This window comes from Myiozetetes cayanensis, unplaced genomic scaffold (assembly GCF_022539395.1).
Source record: "Myiozetetes cayanensis isolate MyiCay16 unplaced genomic scaffold, myiCay2020 scf3, whole genome shotgun sequence".
In the NCBI taxonomy this organism is placed as follows: Eukaryota; Metazoa; Chordata; class Aves; order Passeriformes; family Tyrannidae; genus Myiozetetes; species Myiozetetes cayanensis.
This window is the reverse complement of record NW_026087521.1, coordinates 3569918-3595838: the sequence shown is the minus strand read 5'-3', so window position 1 is coordinate 3595838 and position 25921 is coordinate 3569918. Positions and strand designations below refer to the sequence as shown.

The 25921-nt window shown below is 44.0% G+C and overlaps 1 protein-coding gene across 5 annotated transcripts in view; it reads left to right on the top strand.

Moving 5' to 3' along the window:
• The window catches only part of SFMBT2 (Scm like with four mbt domains 2), a 114801-nt gene extending 98547 nt beyond the window's left edge, over nucleotides 1-16254 (top strand). For 4 of the 5 annotated variants that reach the window (XM_050324076.1, XM_050324077.1, XM_050324078.1 and 1 more), the window contains 5 exons: nucleotides 2419-2594; nucleotides 4134-4306; nucleotides 6066-6314; nucleotides 7008-7136; nucleotides 9145-16254. In XM_050324076.1, coding sequence (XP_050180033.1) covers nucleotides 2419-2594; nucleotides 4134-4306; nucleotides 6066-6314; nucleotides 7008-7136; nucleotides 9145-9285 — 868 coding nt within the window. In that variant the 3' untranslated portion in view covers nucleotides 9286-16254. The remainder of the gene's footprint in view (nucleotides 1-2418; nucleotides 2595-4133; nucleotides 4307-6065; nucleotides 6315-7007; nucleotides 7137-9144) is intronic. The other variant, XR_007629952.1, reaches the window with a different exon arrangement.
• The last annotated feature ends 9667 nt before the right edge of the window (nucleotides 16255-25921 follow it).

Sequence of the window (25921 nt, the reverse complement as noted above, 5' to 3'; positions counted from 1 at the left end):
TCAGTCAGTTGTTCATTTTCCTGGTTTCATCTTTTCCTTTCAGCAGGCTCTGTAGTACAATGGGTCCTTTCTGGGCAGGCAGACACAATAGGAAAGCACACAGTTAGAAAAAGTCAGCCATCCTTGAATAATACCCATCAGGCAGCTTCCTTAGCTTGTAAGAAAGAAGATCAAGAGGCAATTTGATTATAGTGCGTTTGCAAGGAAACAAAACCAGATGCAGCCTTTTCATCCTAGTGGTGAAAGTCAGAACAAGGACAAATAAATGTAAGTTTAGTTCAGACGCATCCAGACCTAAAATGAGCTGTAGGCACATGAGTTATAGGTACAGGTGCTCTCTCTGCCAGGTTTCTTCCAGTGTAGAGGCCTTTGAGGGGAGGCTGCTGCTTGTCTGGACGTGATGATTTAGTCCAACCAAAGTTATTTGGGTTCAGGTGAAGGTATTACAGTGAAATCCTGCAGCCTGTCACAAGAGTCAGACTTACTGACCCAGTGCTCTGGGCTGTTGTTAGACCTCATGGCTCCTGGAGAAGTAATAAGGGCAGGAGTCTCTTCTAACACATTGGAAAGAAATATAAAACATTTTTATGTAGATATATTCAAATGCCTGTGGCAGTTTGATCTTTTGGTATTAAGTATTGCCAAACTCTCTTTAGTCAGCCTGCCTCTGCAGCTGTTTCATAGGGAAGCTCTCTGTGCCTGGAAGGAACACTTTTCCATTTTACAGCATCTCTCCAGGCCTCTGAAGGTGTGTGAAAAGTTGGCTCATTAAGTCATTCATTCATTCATTAGAATGAATCCAGGATTGTCTCCATGGCTTGAGGTCCTTGGTCAGGCACCAAATAGGATACCAGAGCCTGGCACCTCGTGGAAATGCTCATTCAGGTTATGGAAGAGTTTTCTGTTGAGGTGATAGTTTGAACTGAGTCTTTTGTGATGTGAGGATGGGTGGAATGGGCTGTTCTCAGACACAAGTTTCACTTGGGTTCTCCTTTATAACACTTTCTGTAGCACAAACCCTTTCCCCACACCCCAGTGCTTCCAGAAAGAGCTGTTGGGAGGGAGCACAGCAAAAGGTGGCGTTCCAGTTGCTCTGTGTGACCCAGTGAAACCTTCAGAGAGGGAATGGAGAGTGGGCACACGCTGCATATTTTAACTCTCTGACCACAACGTTGTTTCACCACCGCCTCCTCTTCCTCTTCCATATCTGACTATCACCAGCTGATTCACTGCTAGGAATTTATGGATCTTAACACACTCCAAAATGCTTTGTCTCATTTTTTCCTGATGACTGTATCTTTGTCTTTCCTTGCCTCCCACCCAGTAATCTTTCTTTCACTGTCTCTCCCTCTTTTTCTTTTGTGTGTGTTACTTTTCTCCTCCCTGAGCACATTTATAATGCCGTAGCATCAGGTGCTCGCGTGATTGTCTCTTGTGCTGCATTCCCCAGGACGTGTAAGAGATGTTTTAAAAGCCTTATCTCACTGTTTACGATAGCTTGGTGCTGCTGTTTAATAAATTATGGGGATAATTGGTTTTTCAGAGTTCACATCTGCAGTGTAGTACAGCAGGGGTGTAACTGTATCTTTCTTAGCCATTTATCGCTCAGAAACACTTTGTGTAAAACACTGAAATAAATGTTTTAGTAGCAGAACAAATTTAAGACAAACCTTTCATTGGAGGTTTCTGCTCTAAGCATTCCTCCCTAGGAGTCAATTTTTAGGGCCCATTGCTGCAGCCTCATTACACAACTCCAGAGGTTCCTGGTGAGGTCCTCAGGTTTTGTACTGCCCATATCTCAGAGTGCTGAAATCATCTGGTCCCTGTGTGGCAGAGAGAACCATTTCACTCAGATACTTCCTCACAGTGTCCCAGTAGCTGCAGATGACACATTGAATCTTTGGGATTGCTGGGAGATGGAATGTGAAATGGGAGCAAGAAAGATGGCAATGGGCAAGACCAAAAGTACCATCTCCAGTGCAGCCCAAGCACAGCGTGCTGACCAGAAAGCTCTGCAAGGGGTGTAAGCATCTCATCATGGGTCAGAGTATGAAGAGAGACTACATCCTCTCCCAAAAACTTTGCATGACTTCATAATATGGGTTTTCTGTCCTGTGTAGTATCCTCACCAAGCCTACTGAGATTTTTTCCTATCACAGTTTTGCTGTATCTACAGACATACCCAGTCTGCACACACATTCCTTCCTGAATCATGTCCACACCTCTGATTTATTTCACCTTTTGATTCTCCAAATCCATCTGAAATGGAGCCACTGAAACAAATAGACCTATTCTGCCTGCCTTCCCAAGAGAGAATGCTCTCCCAAAGAAAGTCACTCCTCTAAAAGAGGAGAGTCTGGCCTGGAGCATGAGAGGGTGTTGCTTGAGTGGTAACCTGGGTTTTTCACTCTTCTCTAGGTACAGAGGGAAGACTTACAGGGCAACTGTTAAGATTGTGCGGACGTCGGATCAGGTGGCGGATTTCTGCAGGAGGGTCTGTGCCAAGCTGGAGTGCTGCCCCAACCTGTTCAGCCCTGTGCTGGTGGCCGAAGTCTGCCCCGAGAACTGCTCCATTCACACTAAAACCAAGTACAGTGAGTACTGGCCAAAACGCTTCTTGGTGCCAGCTGGGAATCAGAGCAGTGTGTGATGAAGACCAGGAGTTGTGTAATACTGTTAATACTGGTGTTACTGTGTGATATTGTTAATACTGATTAGGATTCATCTCATCTAAGAGCAGTTATTTAATCCTGACCAGGCCACCACAGGTTCCTTTAGTATTCTGTACAGAGAAACAGGGATCTCCAGGAAGCCATCCATCTCACTCCACCCAAATGTATCTGTTTGAAAGTCATTCATTTTTGGAAGTCTTGACTTTTCTTCATATGTAAAGTTAACATGAAGAGCCCATAAAAGGAACCTGCAGTAGTAAGATGAGATTTAAACTGCTATATCTGAGACAGCTTTGTTAGGTGAGATCAATCCTGTCCAACTCAGCGAAGAGTTTTTGGCACATTCAGCATCACAGGCCAGTATCACGATGCTGTGGTGGTGGAAGGAGTTTGGGAGCATTAACTCTCTCTGCTCAGGCTGTTTAATATTTAAAAATGTTCCTGCCCATACAGGAAGGCTGCTGTTAGGCATGTGTTCAGCACTTTTTGTTGTCAATGTTACTGATGTTATTGGCTCTTTAAACAGGTCAGGAAATTGGAAGTGAGTGCTGTCCTTCTTCCACAAAGGCTGCAAAAAGCGATATGATTGATTTAAAGCAATTATCTTCTTGTTGGTGGCAGAGTAGAAGGAGAAACAGGCTCAGGGAGATACTCAGATCACTTAGGATGGATTTCTGTAGAAGACTATACCTGAGCTAGACTCCTGCTGGTAGGAAATGGAGAGCTGGAGGAGTGCAGCTGGGGGAGCTCCAGCTGAGATGGTGTCATCTCAAAGCTGATGGTGGTATGTGGCTGGATGAATTGTTCCTCAAAACTCCGTTGATTTGGTGAACAACTCGTTCAGTTCTGAACTTTGACATGGGTGCCAAGTGCCATTTCAGTTGTCCTGGGATACCCTGGCTGGTCAAGGGCAGAGTATCTTTCACCCCCAGAGCATGTCAAAATGCATTTAACACAAGCACCCAGTGTAAAGCTCAGAGGACTCTCATCCTTAATTTCAACTTGGGCCACAAAATAGTTGAAGGCAATAAAAACCTGTTCCTTTGTGTGTGATTGAGGATTGCTGGCCCTGTCCACTTTCTGCTGAAAACATTAGCAAGTGAAAGTGTGTCTAAGGCTGTTAAATGACAAAGAATTGCATTGGGTCAGAGCTGAAACACACTGGCCTCTCTCCCTCCAAATCACTGCTCAGCTTCGTGGAAGCTTTGCCTAAACACATATTGTTAAATTCTGACTTATTCACTCATCATCAATAAATCTGGATACATAAGAGCTGTAACACTCTGTGCTGGTCCAACATGACATCTTATATTTACACTGGACATTTTTTCCCATATCCATGTATTTTAAAGTTTAAAGTGCACCTAGAGTGCAGTGCTGAATCTGTAGCGAGAAGCAAGCCAAGGTTTCCTTCCTTCGGTGATTAAAGTTTTTTATAGGCATTTTGCTTCATTTCTCCAGCTTATTACTATGGGAAGAGGAAAAAAATCATTAAGCCACCAATTGGGGAAAATAACAACATGAAAAGTGGTCATGTCAAGCCAGCCAGACGCAGGAAAAGGCGGAAATCCATCTTTGTGCAGAAGAAAAGGAGGTCATCAGCTGTTGACTCGAATGCTGCAGGCTCTGCAGAGGTATGTGTTGCATTGGGATAAATCAGCAGAAGCCCCTTGGTGCTTTTTTTGTCCCCCATTCTGCATTTTCCTACTGTGGGGTTTCTCAGCACACCCAAACACTTTGATTTTCTTAATTTTCTATTTTGAATCCTTTCCGTGCTACTCTGTTCTTCTAACATCAGACTGGTTTTATTGGGACACTTTGGGGGTTTTTACCTTGTCCATTTTGGAGTTAGCAAACAGATTTTTTTGCTCCCACCTTCCTAATGCTCACTTACTAACATTCTGCCTAATATTATATCTTTGTTTTCTTTTTCTTCCTTCTAAGCAGGCAGATGAGCCTGTTAGATGCTTTTCACAGCATCTACCAGAGTGAAAGAGTTCTGTGATTCACGTCTGGGATCTCCAAATATTATAATAAATAAAAATAGCTCATGAGCCATTGTGGTTTCAAGGAATTTTATTTTTTCATTAACTATTGGTAATATTTCTTGGCTCATAACATGAAGCAATAGTAGCTCTAGAAGCTTTGGAATACAAGCAAATGGTTTGTGTCCCAAATACAGGGTATTTGAGGCCTCAGTATGCTGTGTGATACAACAGGGTCTCAGCTTCAGCAGTGATTCGTGTCCAAATACAGTCTGGAGCGGATTAAGTTCTATGTGGATTGTTTCTGGGTGATTTTCCCGTGATGGCATTAACAAAGTTCATGTGTGGTTTCCTCCCTCAGCTGAGTAGCAGTGATTGCAGCTTTGTGCAATGTGAAATAAAACTGATTTACCTCAATTCCCTCTTCTTGGGCTGGAGGGGGTTATTTTACTCAGCTTTCAGTTGATTGCTTGCATCCTCATGGCTTGGTCCTCATTTAGGTGTAGTTCTGCTTCATTTCCTCGGATTATACCTGCTTCAGAGGAACTTAAACTTAAGCCTAAATCAACCATTAGCCAAGTTTTTCAGCTGATAAAACTATCTTTGTCTAAAACTCCTCTTTCACTTGAGACCTGAGCATATGGCTTGGATGCATGCTCACACTTTGATCAGAGCTAAGCTGTCGAAGCCATTTGGGCAGCTTATGTATATATAAAGTTGAAAATGCACAGTTTCCATCAGTTGGTGTGTGCTTGCAAGCCCTGTGTGACAGAAATAACGAGAAGCTGGTATAATATCCTTTAAATGGAAATTTGTGCTCCCCCTTCAGCAGTTAGGTGTTGGGCTGAAAGCAGGGAAATCTGGGTGAATTCTTCTCCCCTGGGCTTTACAGAAATGTCGGCTAAGAAAGCAAATGCTTGATTTAGTACTTGTACATCTAGATATTTTTAAAAGGCACAAGAAATTTCCTTCCTTTCGACACCAGTAACGCCCACGACAATTTGAAGCAACGTTGAAGGTATAAATTCCAGCCTATTTCTGATCTTATTTCATCTCCAGCAACCTGAGTTTCATTTTATCCCCTCAGAGTTTTCCATCTCCCCTCCTCCTGCTCATCTGCAGCGCCACAGGTACCAGCCCAGCAGAGGAACAGTTCATGCCAGATGAGTTATTGCTGCTGACCTTTCGCTGGAAGGAGAAAAAGGATTTTGCGTCGTGGGTTTTTTTTTTTTTTTTCCTTCTACATTTCGTAACGAATCTAAGTCGAGGGCTAATTTACTTAGCACTGTAATGAAAATGAGGTAATTGGGTTACGGTAAATGTTACCCTGGACCAGCGTGATCCCGGGCATGCAGTTTGACCGGGTTTGCTGCGGGATTAATCTCTGAGCGCTGTTCCTCTGGCGCAGGAGAGCGAAGACGATGAGCCGGACGCGATGGAGGATGAGACGGGAAGCGAGGAGACCAGCTCGGAGCTCCGGGATGACCAGACGGACACGTCCTCGGCCGAGGTGCCCTCGGCCAGGCCCCGGCGAGCCGTCACCCTGCGGAGCAGCACCGAGTCGGACAGACCCCCCGCCACGGAGAGGGCCCGGCGGAGCCGGAGAGCACAGCCCCACTCCTACAGCGAGGCAGAGAAGTGCTCGCAGGTCAAGGAAGTGAGTGTGTCCATTGGCTTCATCCCCATTAACAGCAGTGTTCTTCCTAAATTAACCATCAGGAATGTGCTGAGTTGGAAGGGATCCACAGGGATCGTCGAATCCAACCCTTAGCTCTGCACAGGGACCATCCCCAGGAGTCACGCCACGTGCCCCAGAGGGTCATCCAAATGCTTATTGAGCTTTGTCAGCCTTGGTGCTGTAACCACTGCCCTGGGGAGCCTGTTCAGTGCCCAGCCACCCTCTGGGTGAAGAACCTTTTTCTAATATCCAACCTAAAACTGCCCTGACACAACTCCAGGCCATTCCCTGGGGTCCTGTCCCTGGTCCCCACAGAGCAGAGCTCAGTGCCTGCCCCTTCTCTTCCCTTCATGAAGAAATTGTAACTGCAATGAGGTGTCCCCTCAGTCTCCTCTTCTCCAGCTGAACACACCAAGTGCTCTCAGCTGCTCCTCACATGGCTCCCCCTCAAGGCCCTTCACCATCCTCATTGCCCTCCTTTGGACACTCTCTAAGAGCTTAATACCTTTCTTAATATTGCAGTGACCAAAGCTGCCACAATATTCAAAATTCAAGGTGAGGCCACGCCAGTGCAGTGCCAAACCTTCCTCATCTGAGGAGGGCAGCCCTGCCCTGGTTCTCCACACAAGGTAGTTTGCTTTGTGAAAGCTTTTGGGGTTCTTTTGTTCGTAGGAAATTAAGCAAGAAGAGGAAGAGAAGCTTGTCCTGGACAGTAACCCACTGGAGTGGACTGTGACGGATGTTGTGAGGTTTATTAAACTCACTGACTGTGCACCCCTTGCCAAAATATTTCAGGAGCAGGTAGAAGTCTTTATGTAACTTGTCTCTTTGTGTCTGTGGTGTCTGTTCAAATCATAGCACATACCACCTTCATAGCTGGGCCTGGGGCTTTGATAAAGATTTTATGAACAAACTTTAGATCTCTTCAGGCCAAATTATAGCCCGGATTTTGGCAAGGCATGAAAACCCTTAGAAACTTGAGTCAGATCCTTGCCAGATCCTCAGAGGGACCAGAAACTCAATAGAATGAGTCCTGAGCAGGAGGTTTAGACGCTCTGTGCCGAGGTCCACAGTGCCATTCTGGTATCACATAGGTAAGCACCTCGGTGTAAAACAGGTAGTGGTTATCTGGTACGTAGCAAGCTTTCTCCTGGCCACGTGGGTTCCACCCTGTTTTAAAGTATTTACCTGGGAAGCAGAAAAATGCTGCTTAAAACCCGAAACTGGCCTGATTTTTTTCATTAACACCTAGATGCCTTGAGTATGTAGACACCTAATTGCTCACTACATTTTCTAGTCAGGCCCTTGGAGGACCTGATTTTAGGAGATGGCAGTCATCTCCCCATTAAGCAGAAGGGTTTGCAGGAGCCAATACTCTTCATCTCAAGCCAGTGTGAATGGTTAACATTTATATGGAAAGAGACATTCCTTGGCTAATGAGTAGCAGCCACCACTGAAAATGAAGGGCAGAGCTAACAAATCATAGTTAGGGACAAGCAAGTGTGGCTAATTAGGCCATGGCTGATGGCAGTCAGTGGTATGGCCAACTGCACATTGAACTGTCTCTGATTCTTCACCAGGAATAACTCTGTACCTGAGGCAGCTGCCTTGACTGGGAGAAGGTGAAGTGTGAGCCTGGAGCAAGGCTCAGACTCTCCATAGCAGGATGGTGCAGTCACTGTGTCACAGTGTGCTCCAACCATTTGTTAATAAGCCTGGAATAATGCCAGGGCTTGAAAACCAACCCTTCCTCTCCTTTGCCAGAGAGTTTTATAAGGACTTTAATCAAACACACAAATGACTGGAGCTTTTCCTTGTGAAGCTGTGGTGCAATGGGCCATGCCATGAAGCTTGAGTGGAGGAAGAACCTTAGCCATGGACAGTCCTGATCAAAGCAGCACTTAAAGTGTCCAAATCCTCCCTGTGTGCAATGCTGACTAATCAGGGCTGTGCTGGGGAGTTTGCATTGCCTGTGAGTTGCTGGGCTTAGACTCTGATCCTCCCTAAGGAGTAAAAAGGAATTTTGTTGCCTTCTTGTCTGCTTCTCAGTTCTTTAAAGAATAAAGAGGACTTCAGCTTCTTAATTAAGAAAGGGATCACAAAGCCAGGAGTAGTGTCCCCAATAAATTGCTCATCTGGGGTGCTAGCTCATGGAATTTTGTGCATAGGGAAAGACATGACCTCCAGAGGTCCCTTCCAGACTGCACCATTCTGGGACACTGGAGGTTGCAAGGGCTCCAGGTGGTCCAGGCCCCTCTGTCTTGGCCATTCAGTGGCTGAAGTGGAACAAGGCAGGTCCTGGGTGGATCAGGGGACATGGAATAGAACAAGTCAGAAAGAAACCTCTGCTGAGCAAATCATGGTCCAGAGGAGCTGGGGGAAGGGTCTGACTTGGCAGAGGACCATCATCAGTTTCTCCATTCAGCTCCCTCTGTGTCTCCTGGTGTGCTCTCTGCAGCCTCTCCCTTGTTTCAGTTCCTCAGGCATAAAATGGGACTGATCAAGTCTCTGTGGACCCTACAGGGTTTCTTTAGAAGGTGATTCCTCATTTGAGCAGCTGGCAGGCTTTTCCCAAACTGGAAGGTGAAAGAGCCTATGAAGACACACTAGACAACTTCTGGAAAAGCATGATGTATCCCAGAGAAAGTAGAAGGACAGCACCAAAGTGGGAAAAAAGGGCAGAGGACAGCATTTAATTTTTGGGGCAAACTTCCTTTCTTTGCTTCTCCAAACTTGGTTATACTTTCTGCCTCAAGAATCCATTAAAAAAAAACCCAAAACCACATTCTCCCTGTCTTTTCTTTCCCAGGACATCGATGGCCAAGCCCTTCTGTTGCTGACACTGCCCACGGTGCAGGAGTGCATGGAGCTGAAGCTTGGTCCAGCCATCAAACTGTGCCACCAGATCGAGCGAGTAAAAGTTGCTTTCTATGCACAATATGCCAACTGACTGCACTTCTCCACTTCTTTCTGTCCTCCCTCTTGTTCCCTCTCTTTTTTTAACATTTCAACCTGCTCAAGGGGTGTTTTTTTTTCCCATATCCCATTTCTTTTCCAAGAACACGCGGGATTGGAAGCACTGGGAATTAATCTGAAGGGGGAAGGAAAACAAACAGAAAGGAAAACTAGCAACAAATGGAACTAATTTTTCTGTACTTGTAAAGCACACCGAGAGACTGCTGGCACCTCTCCTCAGGAGCCTCACCAGCCTGTCACCCAGTGGTGCAGGGCCAGCACGGATCAGATGGTTTGTCGTCCTCAAAACAAACCTGCTCGTGGCAGACACATTCCCAAGGAGAAGGGTCAGACACTTCCAGATGGTGATGGTTTGTCTAAGCCAATTTCTGAGCATGAACATTTATTTTGGCCAACTCTTGGCGCACTTCTTTCATATTGAAATGTAAGTGATCGTTTGTAGCATTACCTGGGGTTTACTGCAAATTTGATCTTGGTGATCAATGGGCTTTTTTTTTTTTTTTTCTTCTCCTGCCTCTCCAGTTTTACAAAAGGACAAAGTGTTACACCAGTCATAAGCTGTGTTATTCCTGAGTGATTCGTGAAAGAGGACTCAACCCATGGTCTCTACAGTATCAGACAAAGATGCAGCAAACTGGCAAGGATGACACAAGACCTGGTGTGCAGTGGCACATCCTGAGCCGTGCTGGCTCTGCACAATAAGCTGAATGTCTCTGTGATGGCATCTGTACAATACTCCATTCTTGTACAGGAACATGAAAGCTTTCATAGTCAAGCCCATCCTCTTAAATCCAAGTCAATTCAAAGATCTGACTTTGAACCCCACAGGGTGGGGGAAAAAAAAAAAAAAAAAAAGGCTGTTCAGATTTAATGATGGGACTGTTGAGGGAATGCTGGTTTCATTTGCATCTCCATGAATCTGGTTGCTGGGTGGGAATAAAAAGCATCAATCTTTTCAGGCTTTGTAACCATGGTGTTTAGGATCCAATCAAACATGGTCTATATTTAATGACTTCACCTGGCACTTAGTGCTGTGTTTTAGTTGACAAGGTGGTGATCACTCAGAGGTTGGACTCAATAATCTTGAAGGTCTTTTCCAACCTTAATGATTCTGTGTTTCTTTATAAAGCCCCCAGTGTGTCCAGTGCCACCCTGGGTAGTGAAACTGGGGGCTTGCTTCATGCCAAGCAGGGTAAAGCACCAGAGAGACTGAGGAAGTGGGTTGGACACCTTAGGTTTGCCTCAGTTGTGTTTCTGTTCTTATCCCATTTACTTTGCAGGGATGTATGACCCCATTAGTGACACCTGTTGAGCTTGAATTTTCTGTAACTCAGCAGAGGTTGGTGGCATCACGGTGATGAGAAGTTCTCCCAAAAAACCAAACTGGGATCATGACTGAATTTTGCTCTAGCTTTGAGGTGCAAATGAATCCCACCCTCCAGAAGTGGTTCATGCTGAGTTTTAGCCTGTTTTCATAGGAAACCACTGTCATTGGCAGACTTTTGTTCTCACACCGTAAACAGACCCCTGTTCCCTGGCCTCAGGGAAATCAGCTTGGAAGTTATACACAGCTCTGTTACAATGCCCTAAAGCCAAAGCCCACTCAGTGAAAACCTCTTTAGAAGGAAATGTCACTTCTAGCCCTAAATCTGAAGCCAGTGCTTATGGCCAGATAACCCTCACCTCAAGCACATCCCATATGGTGACAGCAGACTTGGATCAGAGAGTCCTGCTGACCATCCTGGGCTCCGAAGAACCTACTGACCGACACCAGGCTGCAGCTGCTGCGTTCTCCCTCATCAGTTTTCCTTAAATCCTTTGGAGTGAAGGGGGAACCTTCAGAAATAAATGTTCTGGACTGCATTGGAAACTGCCCCAGAGGGTGTGTTAAGAAGCACTGACTCTGTTTGCCGTGCATCTGAGTTTCCTGATTTGCCACTGAGGAATGTGATTGGTGCAACTCCTGCAGGCTGGGCCAGATCCTGCCAACTCCTGAGACTTCATCAGATCTTTTTTACAAGGGAGATCAGCAGGACTGGATCTGTTCTCAGCTGTTGCTTTGTACTGAAGATCCTGTTCAAGTTTTAGCCAACTCAAGAGAGTAGCAGTTGCCTCTGCATCAAATGGTGTTTTTTTTTCTTTCTCAGAAATCCAGGAATAAGGTTCTGTAGTGGAGTCAGACGTCAAAAAACTGGGTTTCAGACTGGATTTCCTACTGACAGTAGCAGAGAAATGTGTCAATGCAACTGGTTTGATAACCGCTTTGGATCCCTCTCAGGGTCCCCTAAAAACGCTGCTCCTTGTTTTGTCTCTGAAGACAAAAGGATTGGACAAAATGAGAGCACAGCTGAGAAGATCAGGGAGGTTGGTTCTCCCAGCTCCTCCTTCCTTCAGCCCAGTCCTCCTGTTACTTCTGTCAGCAGGAGAGAATTCTGTCAGGAGAACTGGTGTGTGAGGACATTTCAAGGAAGGGAGAGCAGAATGGCTGTTTGTTAAACAGCATCCCAGCACCGATCCTTTACTTGCCACATCCACCTTCTTCTGAGCATCCTCTGCTGCTCTGATGTCCTTGGAGTTTCTTGCCTCTGGGATTTGTCAAGAGACATTTAACGCTTTCTGGGACACGTTGCAAAAATGTCACTTTTTTTCCTCCATCAGCCTTGTAACTGTAGATATTCCTATGGCAGCTAATTACTCGTGGAGGCAAAACTGGGGAGCAGACAGACACAGACTCTGAGAGCAACCAGCTCTGATGCTGGGCTGAGTAGGGAACGGGTGAGGCATTGAGCCGAGAACATGGGAATCTTTACTGATTGTTCAGGGAAGCTAAACCATATTTAAAACTCGCCTATTAAACAACAACAACAACAAAAAAAGAGTTTTAATTTTATCTTGCTCTGGCTCTTTTATTCCCTCAGGTTTCTTTGTCCTCACAGTTTGTCTTTCAGTGTCACCTCATTTATCACACTCTGTCCTTTCAGAGAAGCTGAAAACCTGAAACCTAAGTTACCTTGGGTGGTAAATGCTTTATTTTTCTTTTTAGTCTGCGGGTTGGGAAGAAATGTGGGATTGGGGTACTGTTGTCTGTTGCACTGATTGCTTTCCAGAAAAGCTGAAGCTGAATTTCTTGGGCAATTTCTTACAGAAGTGGAAAGTGGATGGTGTGTAGTTTAACTGGACAAGTATGCTTGGATTAAGCAGAGATCAGAAGGAACTAATTACTCTTGCCTGGACTTCATTTCAATTTTGGAACATTAGTAAGGCTTTGGAGTAATGTATTTCAAAGGAAATGATGGAAACCTGATCCTCCTGGGGTAAAATATCACTTTACCTTGCAATGTAGAAGTATAAACCACTGGAAGTGTGGGGTTTTTTGGTCCAGACCTGATTCTAAGTTAAATTTTCAGAGCTGGTGCACCTTCACAGATACACTGATATTAGACAGTGGTATCTTCTCTGTTCTGAATTTGGCATCCAGGCCTGAAGTTTCTTGTGTTATCAGCTGCAAAAGTCCACAGTTGTGAAGAGCTGAACTCAGGATTATCCAAGGCCATCGCCCGAGGCTGGGGAGCAACCCTGACTTTCCTCTTGGGCTGTTGGATGCTGAACTGCAGCACATTCACACAGACCACTCTTCTCCCACAAGAAGGGTGTGCAGGCCCCTGTTACTGGTCTCTCTTCAGGCACAGGACCAAGGATGGTCACTTCTGGAAGAAAAGCAGGGGGTTGAAGAGTGTGTGTTACCTGCCCATCCTCATCTGCACTGACTCCTTTTGAGCTTGCACTGTGAGGTTGAACAGATCCGTGGGCAGGTCCCTGCTCCATTCCCAATCCTCTCAGCACTTGACTTGCCAATTCCCAGTTTTCAGGCCCAAAGCACTCATTTCTGAAATTGGATTAAAGCATTAACTTAGGGAATGTCCGTGATTCCCTTTCTGGCTGTCCTGCCTTTCTCCTGCTGTCATGGGTGCTCCTCTCCTCCCTTGAGGAAAAATGCTCTCTTTGGTTTTAGGGCACTTTTTCCTTTTTCAGCCCCAAAACATGGCTCCCATCCATACTCCCATTTTTTTCCTCAGTGTCAGGAAGACCAAAGTCCGTGGCTTTTTCTACCTCTCAGAGGCATGATGGCCTCTCAGCTCTGAGAAGGATTTCAGGGTCTCCAGCTCCACCGTGCTAACCACGTGCCATAACCCTTGATAGTTTGGTCCTGTGGGGTGCAGAAACCTCCCAAAAATGCTGTGTTCCCTCAGGAAACGCCAACATCCAGGCTGATGGTTGCACACCCTGTCCTTAGTGAAGCATCTTGCAGATGCACTTTCTAGCTGAGATGGCCTGACCCACTGCCAGAGGTATTTGGATGTCTGTCAGGATTTGCAAAGTTTCTCACTAAATTAGACACCTAAAGCCCCTTTAATATTTCACTCTGGGCAAACAGCTAATTTGCCTTAATCTGCGGAGTCACCATTCCTTGGCTTTAACCTTCAGCCTTTTGCAGTCAAAGAGGGCCGCATGAGCCTCTTTGAACACACACCAGGCGATGCTGGGCTGCCATAAGCGACATTTGGTCACCTGAAAAGCCTGCCTTGGTCTTTGCAGGGCACAAAATTGAATTTGGCAGAGCTGCTGTGCCACCTCAGTGTTTTAGAAGCTCTGTGCAATCAGGCCACTTCAAATACTTCTTGCTTTTCTGGTGCAGTGCGTCTGGAAAACGATGAATTCAGACTGTTCCTCTCATTTCCAAATTCAAGTGCCAAAAGAGAAGAACATGCTGCAACTGAACACTATTAAAACCAGCTTTATTACACGTGGAGAAATTTAGTCTCAAGGGCTCCATTTTGGTGCTAAGATATGTCACGCTGTATTTTCCATTGCTTGGGATTACAAATCTGATTCCCTTCTCCAGGAAATATTTTTCTGTAATCTGCAAGGTCTTGAACATTAGGGTTTGTTTTTTTTTTTTACTTGTGACTGTACACTTTTTAACTCAGATGCACTCAACAAATACCCCATCACCTCCAATCCTGTGAGTTTTGGAAATGTTTTATACAGTATATTTATGTAAAAACTCTTTCAGAATGTGGATGCATGTATATTTTCTCCTCAGCAGTATTCTTCATCACATCAGCTGACCCAGAACTAAAGGAATCTGTTACTCAGGATTTGATCCAGAAATAACTGAGGTTAGTGTTAGGACCCTCAGAAATGGGTGGGCTGTGGGACCAAGTTTTCACCAGTTTTTTTCACTTAAAAGTCAAAAAGCCTGCACTTAATTATCAGAAAATTTAAATGCCTCCTGCTTCTAGTAGGCAGAAATCCAGCTGCAATCTGCCAGACTTCACAAGAGAAGGCTTATGTCCTTAGGTGCTCATGAACTCCCAATAAAGGAGCAGAAGCTTTTAATGTTCTCATTTATGCTTTGGTACAATACCCCAGCAAGAAGTATAAATGATCTTAATGGCTGCCTGTAGAATATGAGCCAGTCATCAAAGATGAGGGTTTTACAGCCCAGCAGTCCTTTAAATGTCAGCTGTCCTGCAGAAGAAGAGTGGTTTTGCAGTGGTTTGGTGCCATGCACGGGAATTCTCTTACAGGGGACGCTGAACTGCACAAACCCAATGTGGGTCATAATTTTAAATACTTGTGGCCTTTCTTTCTTTAAGTCTTTTGTGTTAATTTTTTTGCAAGGAAAAAGGTAAGTCTTGATGACTGCCAAGGATGTGGGAGAGGGGAGGGTGGGATTTAGGAAGGAGAGAGGTATCTTTGTGGAGAGGGACCTCTCACAACAGAGAAGCACAGCTGTGGCCCATGAGCATCAATTCCTGGAAGCTCTTCTGAGTCTTTTTCACAGCAAAGATGTTTTCGAGCCTCTAGAGGGGCCAGGTGAGAGGAAGGAAAGAAACTGGCTGGAGACTCAGAGCTACAATGCTGAAAGGTTCATATTTTGTTTTCCCAGTGGAGATGGCAGAAATTTGGTTCAGATGTCTCCAGGCCCCGTGGCTGGATAGTAGGAGAAATCAATCTTGCTTCCTTGTACCTGGCTCCTGAGTGTCTTCTGGGTTTTGGAGGCTGAGGAACCTTCTCTTGCACCTTTCAGACCTCCATAGGAAATACCGGGCTAGCACTTGAGCTCTGTCCCATAGGAAAAGGTGACAGTGCCCTGAGTTCAGGTTGTGGGTCTACAAGATACTGTGTGTTAGGATGTAACAGGATGAAAAAGCTCATTCCCGAGGCACTCTACCTGCTTGTTGTTGCTCCAGTCTCACTGGGGATTATGAATTTATAAATGTCCATAATTTATACATTATAAATAAATGTATGCATCAAATTTCCCAATCCCTGTTCTGCCAGACCTGGTCAGGATGTGCCAACACGTGCAGTTATTCCAGCAGCCTTCACCTGTGTGTTCCAACAGAGGTGAAACTCTCAAGTGCAGGCTTTGAGGGGAGTTGAGACTTTTCATGTGCCATGGTAGGACAAGGCAAGCACTTGAACCCTCCTGTCCCTTACGGAATGGCAGAAATTTGCTCCACAACCAGCAGTCTATGGTCCTTTCGTGGTGATGCACGTTGGAAACCCTTGAATTGTTTTGAATTCCAGTTTGTACTGAAAGTTTGACTTACAAGTTGTGTAAATAAATCCCTTTGGTGTGTAACAAATACGTATGTGTGTGTATATATATGTATATATGTGTGTGTGTATATGTATGTGTATATATATATACATATAAATCAATCAATGCTGGTGTTTTTACTTTTTAAAGTTCACAGGGCGAAGGGCATGTTGTTAGTTTGCTGTAAGATTCTATTCTGTATATATGTTTTCATGTAAATAAGTGAAAATCTATATTCAGAGTTATATTTTAATTTTTATTCAGAATTAAATAAATCCCCTTTTTACTTGAAACGATTGTAAGCCACGTTGTTAATAAAGTAAGAATAAATCATCTATCTCTCCAGCGTAGTTTTTTGTTTAGCTGGGCTGTGTTTTGATGTATCTGTGTGCTCTGCATGGTCCACACAAAGCCCTGATGAATGTGCCCAAGCTGCTTGGACCAGAGTGTTGCCCTCACTAAACCCCCAAACCTCCAGGGAGGTACAACACAGACTCCCTGGCTCAGCACTCCATAAATGCCAAGCCTCAGGCTTTGGGGTTATGTGCCTGCAGGTTCTTCCCAGAAGCAGTATGGGAAAACATGAGACAAGAATGACACAAGAATATCAAAATACCTTTTAGGAGAGTGATAGGGATCAGGGTGAAAGACAGGAATGAAGGTGATGCAATGAGCAACAGGCAAAGAAGGGTTTAGGGACAGAGGAGCTGGTGGTGGCAGTGCAAGAATTACATCAGGGCCACAGCACATGGAGTAGAGGCACAAAATGCAGCTTCTCCAGGTACACAGCAACCACTGAACGTGGGCAAAGCCATCCTGCAGTGGTGGAAAAGGGCTGTTTGTGTATTCCAAAGGGTGAGCTGCAGAGATGATGACATTTTGCAAAAACAAAACCTTATGTTTCTTACATGTCTCGTATAAAATTTTCTCTGCAGTTACAGGATGTGTTGAGGAGCTTAAGTTCCAGCTTTGCAAGTCATCTCTCCTTTCAGACCTCTCAGTGGCATCCCGAGTCCTGCTGTGAAGGTCTCTGTGGGGCCAGCTTGGCTACCAAGCATTTTTCATTGATCTCATCACCCACCCACCCCACCCCATTCCCCAGTGAAAGTGAAAGCACACCCCGACAGCATCCATTGGTGGGTGCATGGGAGAAAGTGAGCACAGAATTAGATGAAAAGAACTTGGATGGCCCTTGTTTTGTTTTGGTTTTGCTCCATCAATCCCATTCTTGCGGATACAGCAGAAAGGGAGAAACAAAATCGCTCCTTCCATCTTCCACTGTTTTTCTTATTTCACCAAGACTGGCTGCTTTTTATCAGGCAAAAATAACAACAATGGGCAAGCACGTGGGTTTAGGGCGATTTACAACAGGACTGAGCCACTGAACAGATTGTTTTTACAATGTTAATAAAGTCCTGTGATGAAAATCCTGTGGTCTTACTCATTATAATACTGTACCACAGTCCATGCTTTGGGAGGGGCAGAAGTGCAGGTTGAAAGTGAAGTGATTTGTCCAAACAGCCTGGAGAGTAAAGAATCAGAGCAATGGGTAGTGATGTGTGTTGACAAATGGCTTGCTAGACCACAGAAGGCCTCACTGAAAAGTGATGTAGAAAATGGGGAAGGATTTATAAAAGGAAATAATTCTGAGATAAATCTGATGGCGACATAAAACTAAAAGAGCAAAAGCTTGAATGGTTTATGATACTCTTCAGCATCCAGAGGTGAAGATAAATCCATGTATCTACCTGCAGCTTATTACATAGTCATTTAGAAGTAATGCAAAGGTCAGACACTGGTTTTAAAAGTTCTGCCCCAGCTCAGGGAACGACATGCTCAGAGCTCTGCAAAGAGCTAATTTTTGAAGAATGTAATGTGAAGTGGTTATTAGTAAAAAATTGGCAAGATATTCCAACTGAGCTCCTTGAAACTAATGACCAACACATGAAATATTGTTGCCATGTGTAATTTCCTGAGGGGGGAAAAAAAAAATCTACCAGCCAGTCTTGCTTCTGGCATCACAGACCAGGATTTTGAAGACTCCTCCATTTTTAATGTGTTTTTTCATGTGCAATTAATTTGTGAAGGATTTCTAGATCCTTGTTTTGTTGACACAATCAAACATTCATGGAAGTGGCAGTATGTTGTCAACTACTCCATGAAAAAAAAAACCCTACAAAAATAAAGCTGGATTTTCAGCTCTCTGAGGAAACACCATCTTTCTTTTTTTTTTGTACAGAATGAACAAAACAAGCAGTTACATTTCATTGCTAAGGTTTCTAGACAGACTTCCAAGGCAAATAATTATTGTTTTTAATAACCATGCTGTTGCTGTTACTGCTGCTTTCGATAGCATTTTTATTGCTTTTTTAATTTTAAGATTCATGCCTTCCTGTGAAATTTAGTGGTTCTCAAAGTCCCTCTACTACTACAATATTTACTTAAGTATGATACACCTCTTGCTATAGTGTCTGCACTCAATTACTGTAAGCTGATTTTATAACTGCATCTCAGCTGAAGCTGTAATTATGCTGTCTTCTCTAATAAGTCATAAAATCTTAAAACCAGAGAAAAAAATAGTGCTGCAGGACACCTTGAGGTGTCAGGTTGACTGTTTCCCCTCTGCAAGGCAGGACCAATTAGACAAATCTTATTCCTATTTGGCATTTGTTTAACCTGACCTTCAGATGAGTGTCAAAATAAGACCTCCAGCAACAAGCCATTCCCCAGCCCTTCCACAGAATATGAAAAAAAAAAAAAAGTGATGGCATTTGGATGATGAAGTGTAATATTCCCAGGCAAAACCACCGAGCTGATGTTGCCACTGAAGGGCCACTTCATTTTGAAAAGCTCAATATGACTAGTGATTAATGTAGCAATTAATAAAAGTAAGAGCAGAAAATGCATAGTTGAGATGGATTAGATTTCCAGTGAACAAGTGTGGTAATCACTTCCATCAGGAGTCCTGAGCTCATTATTGTGCCCACAGGTCTCAAGGAAGGTCCTCACCAGGAGGTTCAGACACAGAGTGACCAAAGCTTGGGATGTGGGTGATGGGGGGGTCAGGTCCATACCCAGTGAAGACAGTCTGTCCTTTGACTTAAAAGAAGCTGGGAGCCAGGATGCCTAGTGCCTGATGGGATAGACAATAGGACAGGAGGGAGTGAAGATGGAAACTGGAAAAGAGGCCGGGAATTTAATTGCAGACTGATGCACCCAATCTGGGGAGATGTTTTCCGCTGTGATTCCTCTGAAACCCAATCTGACATTTTCAGAAATGTGTTTCCAGGTTTTGCTTCTCTTCTGGGAATGGAGTTTCTATTTGAGGTTGCTCTTTGGGGCCTTTCTCTTTACTTCCCCCCCCCCCCCTCCCCCCCAATGTAATTCCTCTAATACAAAACAGCTTTTCTGTTTCCATTTACCATTGTTGAGTTGTGATATCTGTGTATGCTTGTCTGAGAGTATCCAACCCATTGTGGAACACAAACCAGAATATCCATTCTTTGCATTTCCTTAGATCGTGTTTTTATCTGATATTGAATTAACTAAAGGGCTTAATGTTCAAAGTGGTGTTTGGGGAGTTACTTGCACAAATTCTGTTATTGCTGTTAATGGGATTTGTGCAGATTGCTTTGAAGATGAGTCCCTTCATGTAGAATAGGAAGAGACACTCTAAATTATAACTTTTTTTCAGACAAATCTATCTTTAATTTTTACTGATAGAGCATTAGAGATGTGAGGCAAAGAAACATTTGCTGCATTTTTTATAAGTATTATTGACAGGCATGTGAAGACAGGTTTGGTTCAAATAATCTAGTGGATACTTGGCTGAATTTTTAGAAGTGGAAAGAAAGGGACTTTAAGCTTCGGAATAACTATGAAATTTGGTGACATTTCAGAGAGCACAGAGTTGGAAAGAAATAGTCATAAAATATGTCCTGGACACCATGTTACAATGCAGACTGAATACTGATGGAAATCTTAGTTTGCAAAGTGAACATCTCTTTTGTACCTTCCTTAGGTATTGCTCCAAGTGAGGACACCTGTGGAAGGTGTCCCTGTCCATGGCAGAGGGTTGGAACGAGATGGTCTTTAAGATCCATTCAACCCAAACCATTCTGTGATTCTGTGACCACCCTGGTTTTAAGGTGTGACTAAGAGCAGAAATAGGGAAGGTTGGGCTATTCAGGCAGCCTGTGGGCAGAGGCTTGCAGCCACTAAGGGCAGAGCAGGACAGCACTAGGAAAAGTGTTATTTAATTTTCAGGTGCCTTGGCAGAGAGCTTCTCACTTGAGAAGCCAGGGTTGGAGCTCGTGATCACCCCAGGGCATCCAAGACATGAACAGGATGCCAAATCCAAGGAAAAGTCACACCCTCTTGAGTCATTAGCGGAAGTGGCATTTTGGGGTCTCTCAGACAGTGGTAAACAACCATTTTGTGTCAACTCACTCAAGTCCCACCTGGATTTCTGCTCCTACAGGTCCACTGACTGTACCAGGTATGATCACAGACACTTGGGCTTCCATCAGCCTTATTGAGACACCCAAATCCACACTTTCTTTGTTGTTTCTGTCTCTGAAGGAATACCTGGGGTGATAACCACACTGGTCCAGGCAGCTCCTCTGAGATGGGTGAGCAGTTTAATGCTCACTAACTTTTCTCAGTGCTGAGCTTGCAGTGAAGATTTGTGGGCTGCTTCCTTCTCAGATCCTTGCAGCCCCTATCTTTTATCTGGATAGCAAAGCTGGCAGATGTTGTATAAATTACAGTCTTTGGAGTATTAATGGCCTGTTTCTAAATGATTAATTACAGAATATCTCCTGCATTCACAGATCAGGATTAGTGGGTCACGCAATATTATTCGACAGTATCTCTTCCTCAGTCAGCCTGTTCTGGATGGAAACAGCTTCGTAGTTTCTTCAGCACAGAGGTGTGGAAAAGTTACAGGAGACAAAGAGCTAGTATGGACTTTTGTTCTTTATCTACTTGTAATAACTACCTAAATATAGGTTTGTGGTCCATAGTAAACATGGAGCAACTTTAATGCACTTAACCCACAAGCCAAGGTTACACTGTCACCTTAGTGTTAGTGCTTTCTGCCTCAGTGAGTGGTCCCATCCTCTCCCTGTGTCACTCCTGGTTTTTCACTCGTGGTGGTATCAATATTTGGCCTTTGGGAAATTCATCTGGATAAAGACTAACCCACTTTGTATGGGGTTTATGAAGTTTATATAAGTTAACATATATATTTTATCTCTCAGCTGGCTCATTTTCCCAGTCTGTCTACCTGGATGCACGAGCTCTTCCATCAGTATTTTGGGATGGGGAGAAGCAAGCTCTTGTGAGGGGAAGGAGGAAAGGAAGACAGGATCATCTTTTTCAGTGCACATGGATTTACACTGGAATCAGGTACAGGAGTTGCCATAGCCCAAGGGGCAAGGACAGACACTTCTTCATACCACGTGCAGGGCAGGAGAGTTGTTGTGTCTCACACAGCTCATTCCCTTGACATACTGATTAGTTCCTCCATAAAAGCTGACCAGTCTTTCCCCACTGACCCCACTTCAGTTTTGCCACCAGTTATCCGTGCTTTTCAGTTAAATGAAAGCTTGACTTTGCTCCAGTAAAACACAAAACAAACCAAAAACTTTAAAATATTTAATGCCATTTCCCTCTTTCCCTCCCAAAACACCTGAGAAGGAAGTACTCAGCTGCATCTTCAGGCATTTCTAAAAACCTGGCCCTGAGGCACTGACTATTTAACACAAACAAAAGCAGGTACTTTGCTAAATAAAATGATTCCCTGATAACATAATTCCCAAGGTAGAGAGGGACAAGAGCAGGGACAGGATAAGAGACTTTAATTCTCTCCCTTTTCCAGCAGGAAGCAAGCAGAAGGAATAATTGTTAATTGCTGTTAATTGTTAATTGCTGCCTCCTCCATCTGCAAAGCTTTCATTAGGAACTAATGAAACCTTAAAAGAGCTTGAATTGTTCTCTGGCTCTACAACTTTTTTACCTCTGTAGCAGAAAAAGGGTAAGTTTTCCGTTGAGGTTTGTTCAGGGGGGTGCTCAGAGCCTCTGGCCCTGCCACGTGTTTTTAGCCATGCCAGAGGATCACATCACTGTGAAGAGTTAAGTGGCTTCCAAGACAGGATGAGTATTTCCCTATTATTTTCTTAGAATCACAGAATGATTTGAGTTGGAAGGGACCTTAAAGATCCTCCAGTTCCAACCCCCTGCCATGGGCAGAGACAACTTCCACTAGACCAGGTTGCTTCAAGCCCCATCCAACCTGGCCTTGAACACTTCCAGGAGTAGGGCATCCACAACCTTTCTAGGCAACCTGATCCAGTGTCTCACCACCCTCATAATCAAGGATTTATTCCTAATAGTTTTACCTCTTATCCCCTCTGTTTATCTCATGAGAAAGACACTTGACCTCTAGCAGTGCATACTTCATAATTTTCTTAGGTGAAAAGTATTTTAGCAGCAGCGCTAGAGCTTGACTCAAGAAATGTGTCTCAAGACCCATTTCTGCTGTGTCCCTCCTAGAAAGCCCCTGCTCCCAGGAGAGTGGCTTTGTCAGGGTACCTTGGGACCATCTGATCTTCAGGAAACCTCTGCACCTTGCACAGTAGAGAATGAAAGTGATTGCACTTGTTATCTCACACTGAGGGCACTCAAATCAGTCTCAATTTGTAGAGAAGTGCAGGGTGATGGTCAACCCACCAGAACAGGACTTCGAGACAGCCATTGCTGCTGTTCTGCTCCCCCAACAGCAGGTTCTTGTGCAAATAAATTCAAGGGCAATTCGTTTGGAGCAAGTACTGACACTGAGACTTGAAAAAGGAACCGACAAATCCACTTTTAATTCCCACCGATAATTATTGTGAAAAAGCATTCACATGTGTCTCTCTGTTGACAAGCTTTGTATCTCCTGTTATCAAGCCTTTTACCTCATCCAGTCTTATTATTTCATTCTTATTTTAATCAAATCTGGACACACTGGGCTGTGCATGGGATAGGAAGATGGCAGATCAGTACCAAGAGCTGTACTCGAGGAGCTCTTGCCAGCCACCACATCTATTTTGTGTATTTTTCCATCTCCCTGTCTGTAAAATGTGCAAAGTACTGCTTACTGCACTTCAGAAATCTTGTGAGTTCCTTAGCTGTGGATAACTAAATATTATGACATATAAAAGCACAGGGTATAGATATATCGTAGACTTCACACTTGTATTTCACACTCTCTATTAATGTGGCAATCCATGGTGACATGTTATTTACCAAAGACTTCCTGGAAGCAGATTTGAAATTTTATTTATTTTTTTTTTCAAGGCTAAAAACTGTTAAACTCAGTGTTTATCTGCAATGGCAAGGGAAGGTGTTCAATGAATGGTAATGATAGGTTTCTAGTCCTAAAAATAGCCTTTCCTGTGCTGAGGAAAGAAAAAGAAAGAAAATACCCTGTGAGATTTTTTTTCCTGGCATTAATGCAGTCAAATTGTCTTTTTAAAAAGTGTGAAATTGACAGATTATAAAAAATTGAGAGAACAATCAATGGAGAGTGTATGATAATCTGAAAATATGGAAATTATAAATTTTAATATTTCCCCCAGAGTCAGTGAAATATGCAAAGGAACAACTGCATAATACAGCAGGCTCTGTGTAATCCCTGGGCAGCCAGACTTAGCAAGATATTCGATGCCAGTTGTTTTTTTTTCTTGGTTAATAACAAATCCACCAAATTACTTCAGTGGTGAAGGACAGAAAAAGCCTCTCTGAAGTTCAGTTGTTGCACAGAGCTGCTCCATTAAATACCCAAATTTAATGATGCTCTGGTAGTTTCTGATCTTGCTGAATTCTTACAGCAACATGAAAAGTCAGTTCTTCTAAATTTGTGCAGCTGCCATCAGCATTCAGTTGCCATGATGGATTTTCTTGGTGATCCATCAAACCCTGGTTTTTCTCCAGCAGAAACGAGCGAGCCATCCGGAACTGTGGGGAGGTCTGTTCCCAGGGCCACACTCACCAGCTTGTGACTGGTTTCCTCCTCGAATCAAAACATTTTTCTTGCAAATTTGGAAGAAATCTGAATAGAGACCACATTCAGGATTCCTGCCTCTTTGGCAAGAAAGCTACAGAGTAAAAGATCAATTCGTTCTTGAGAGGGTACAAAATATTTTGTTAACTAACATGACTCACAAAATGACAAGGGTGTTATGTTCCTTTGCTAAGCAAACAGCAGCATCAAACACGCCAAGCAGAGTCTGTAAAATGTGACTTTTGCTGAAGAGTTTCTTTTCCCAAGAGCTTTTGTTTAGTTTCCGTGCCTGAGCTGCACTTGGAATAATGGATTGCAGTAATTTCAACGTGCAGCAGAAAACTGAGCCCGAGCTTGCCCAGGCTCCTGATTCAGAAGAGCCCTTCAACATGTGCTTAATTTGAGCATATACTTAAGGGTCTGGAGGGCTGAACAACACACTTATGCCCCTCTAATTAGAGATTAGTCAGATCATGCAGCAGTACAGGCCAGCAACAAAAGATGACTGAATCCAGCTTCCCCTAAAGCAGAGTCAGAAGCAACTCCAGTGGATGGAAAACCCACTTCTAACAAAAAATACAAGGGATTTATCTGTACTTAGAGCTACACAGGAATATTCTGTACTAAACTAAACAGGGAGCTACTGGCAGGACTGTCCAGAGAGCTGTGAATAAAGAAGTTGAATAAATCATTAAAATCAGATTGTTTCATTCAACCCCTCTCCAGTTTTCATGGAAGGAAGTTGCTCTGTGAAATGACACTTGCTTTGCCTGGTGATATGATGTTGACAGCTCATGGTTGACCCACCTGAAATTAAAGTGTCTCCAAACATGAGTGAAGTATTTTGCAGTGTGCTGGGACTCCAGGTAGGGACAAACACACCAGACAGTGCAGAGGGGAAGGCAAGTTCCAAACACGGACAGACAGGGTCTGGCTGCAGCGAGCTGAGGTCTGATGAGGTTTTGCACAAAGGATCTGATCCTCTTAGCTCTGGTCCAGCTTTGCAAAGCTCAGGGGAGCCTTCACCGAGACTTAGCATTGTGCTACTCGTGGACAGGCAGTTTTCATCAGAGGCAGGGTTCAAGTGTGCCGGTTCGATTTTGTCATTCAAAGTTTCCACTGAAAAACTTCCCGTTTCCAGCGGTTCTGACTGGAATTCTCCCAAATACAGCTGCTTCAGACAGAAAATCCTCCTCATATATCTTCCCTTTTAACAACTAAACCAACCTACCTTGCAGTGCTTGGGCTTAGAAGATTTCAATAACGGTTTTGATGCAGGTTCATCATCTCCCTTCCCTCTCTTTACAAACCACTCTTTTTTTTTCTTTTTTTTGTTCAGTGTGACAGTTGCCCCTGGATCAACAAGCTAGAACAAATATAATCCTCCAGTTAACAAGAGGAGCAGCCCTTTTTCAGGGGGAGCAATCAATCCCCCACAGCGACACGTGCCTAATGGATCTGTCTCTTTCATTAGCTCTGGGCTCCTAATAACCACTGTCTTTGCCAAATGAGGGATGTGTTATGTCGGCCTCCTCTCCCGTCTTCTCCTCCCTTCCCTGCCTTGTCAGCAGCATGCTAATTTATGTAATCAATTCATAGTACTGCCTAATGAATAGCTTTGAAGTCGTTAGATTCATCTGCTGGCAAAGGGGCTGATTGGTCAGCCCCTGAATCGTTTCCATTTTCTGAAGCTCGACGGTGTCAGCCAACATAATTGCTTTAGAAACACCCTTGGGAGACACTTGGGAAGTAGCTGTACAATCCCCCCTTTATATTTAAGTGGAAGACAAAGTGGAACAATAATAATACTTAGCATTTTTACCACACTTCATATCATTAAAACGTCTCCCAAACATTAAGTAATTCCCACAGTGTGCTCGAAAGGTGAATCATTACTTCATTTATACAGAGGAGAGTCAGTAGTAAAGACAGTAGATCTCAAGCTTCTTGGAT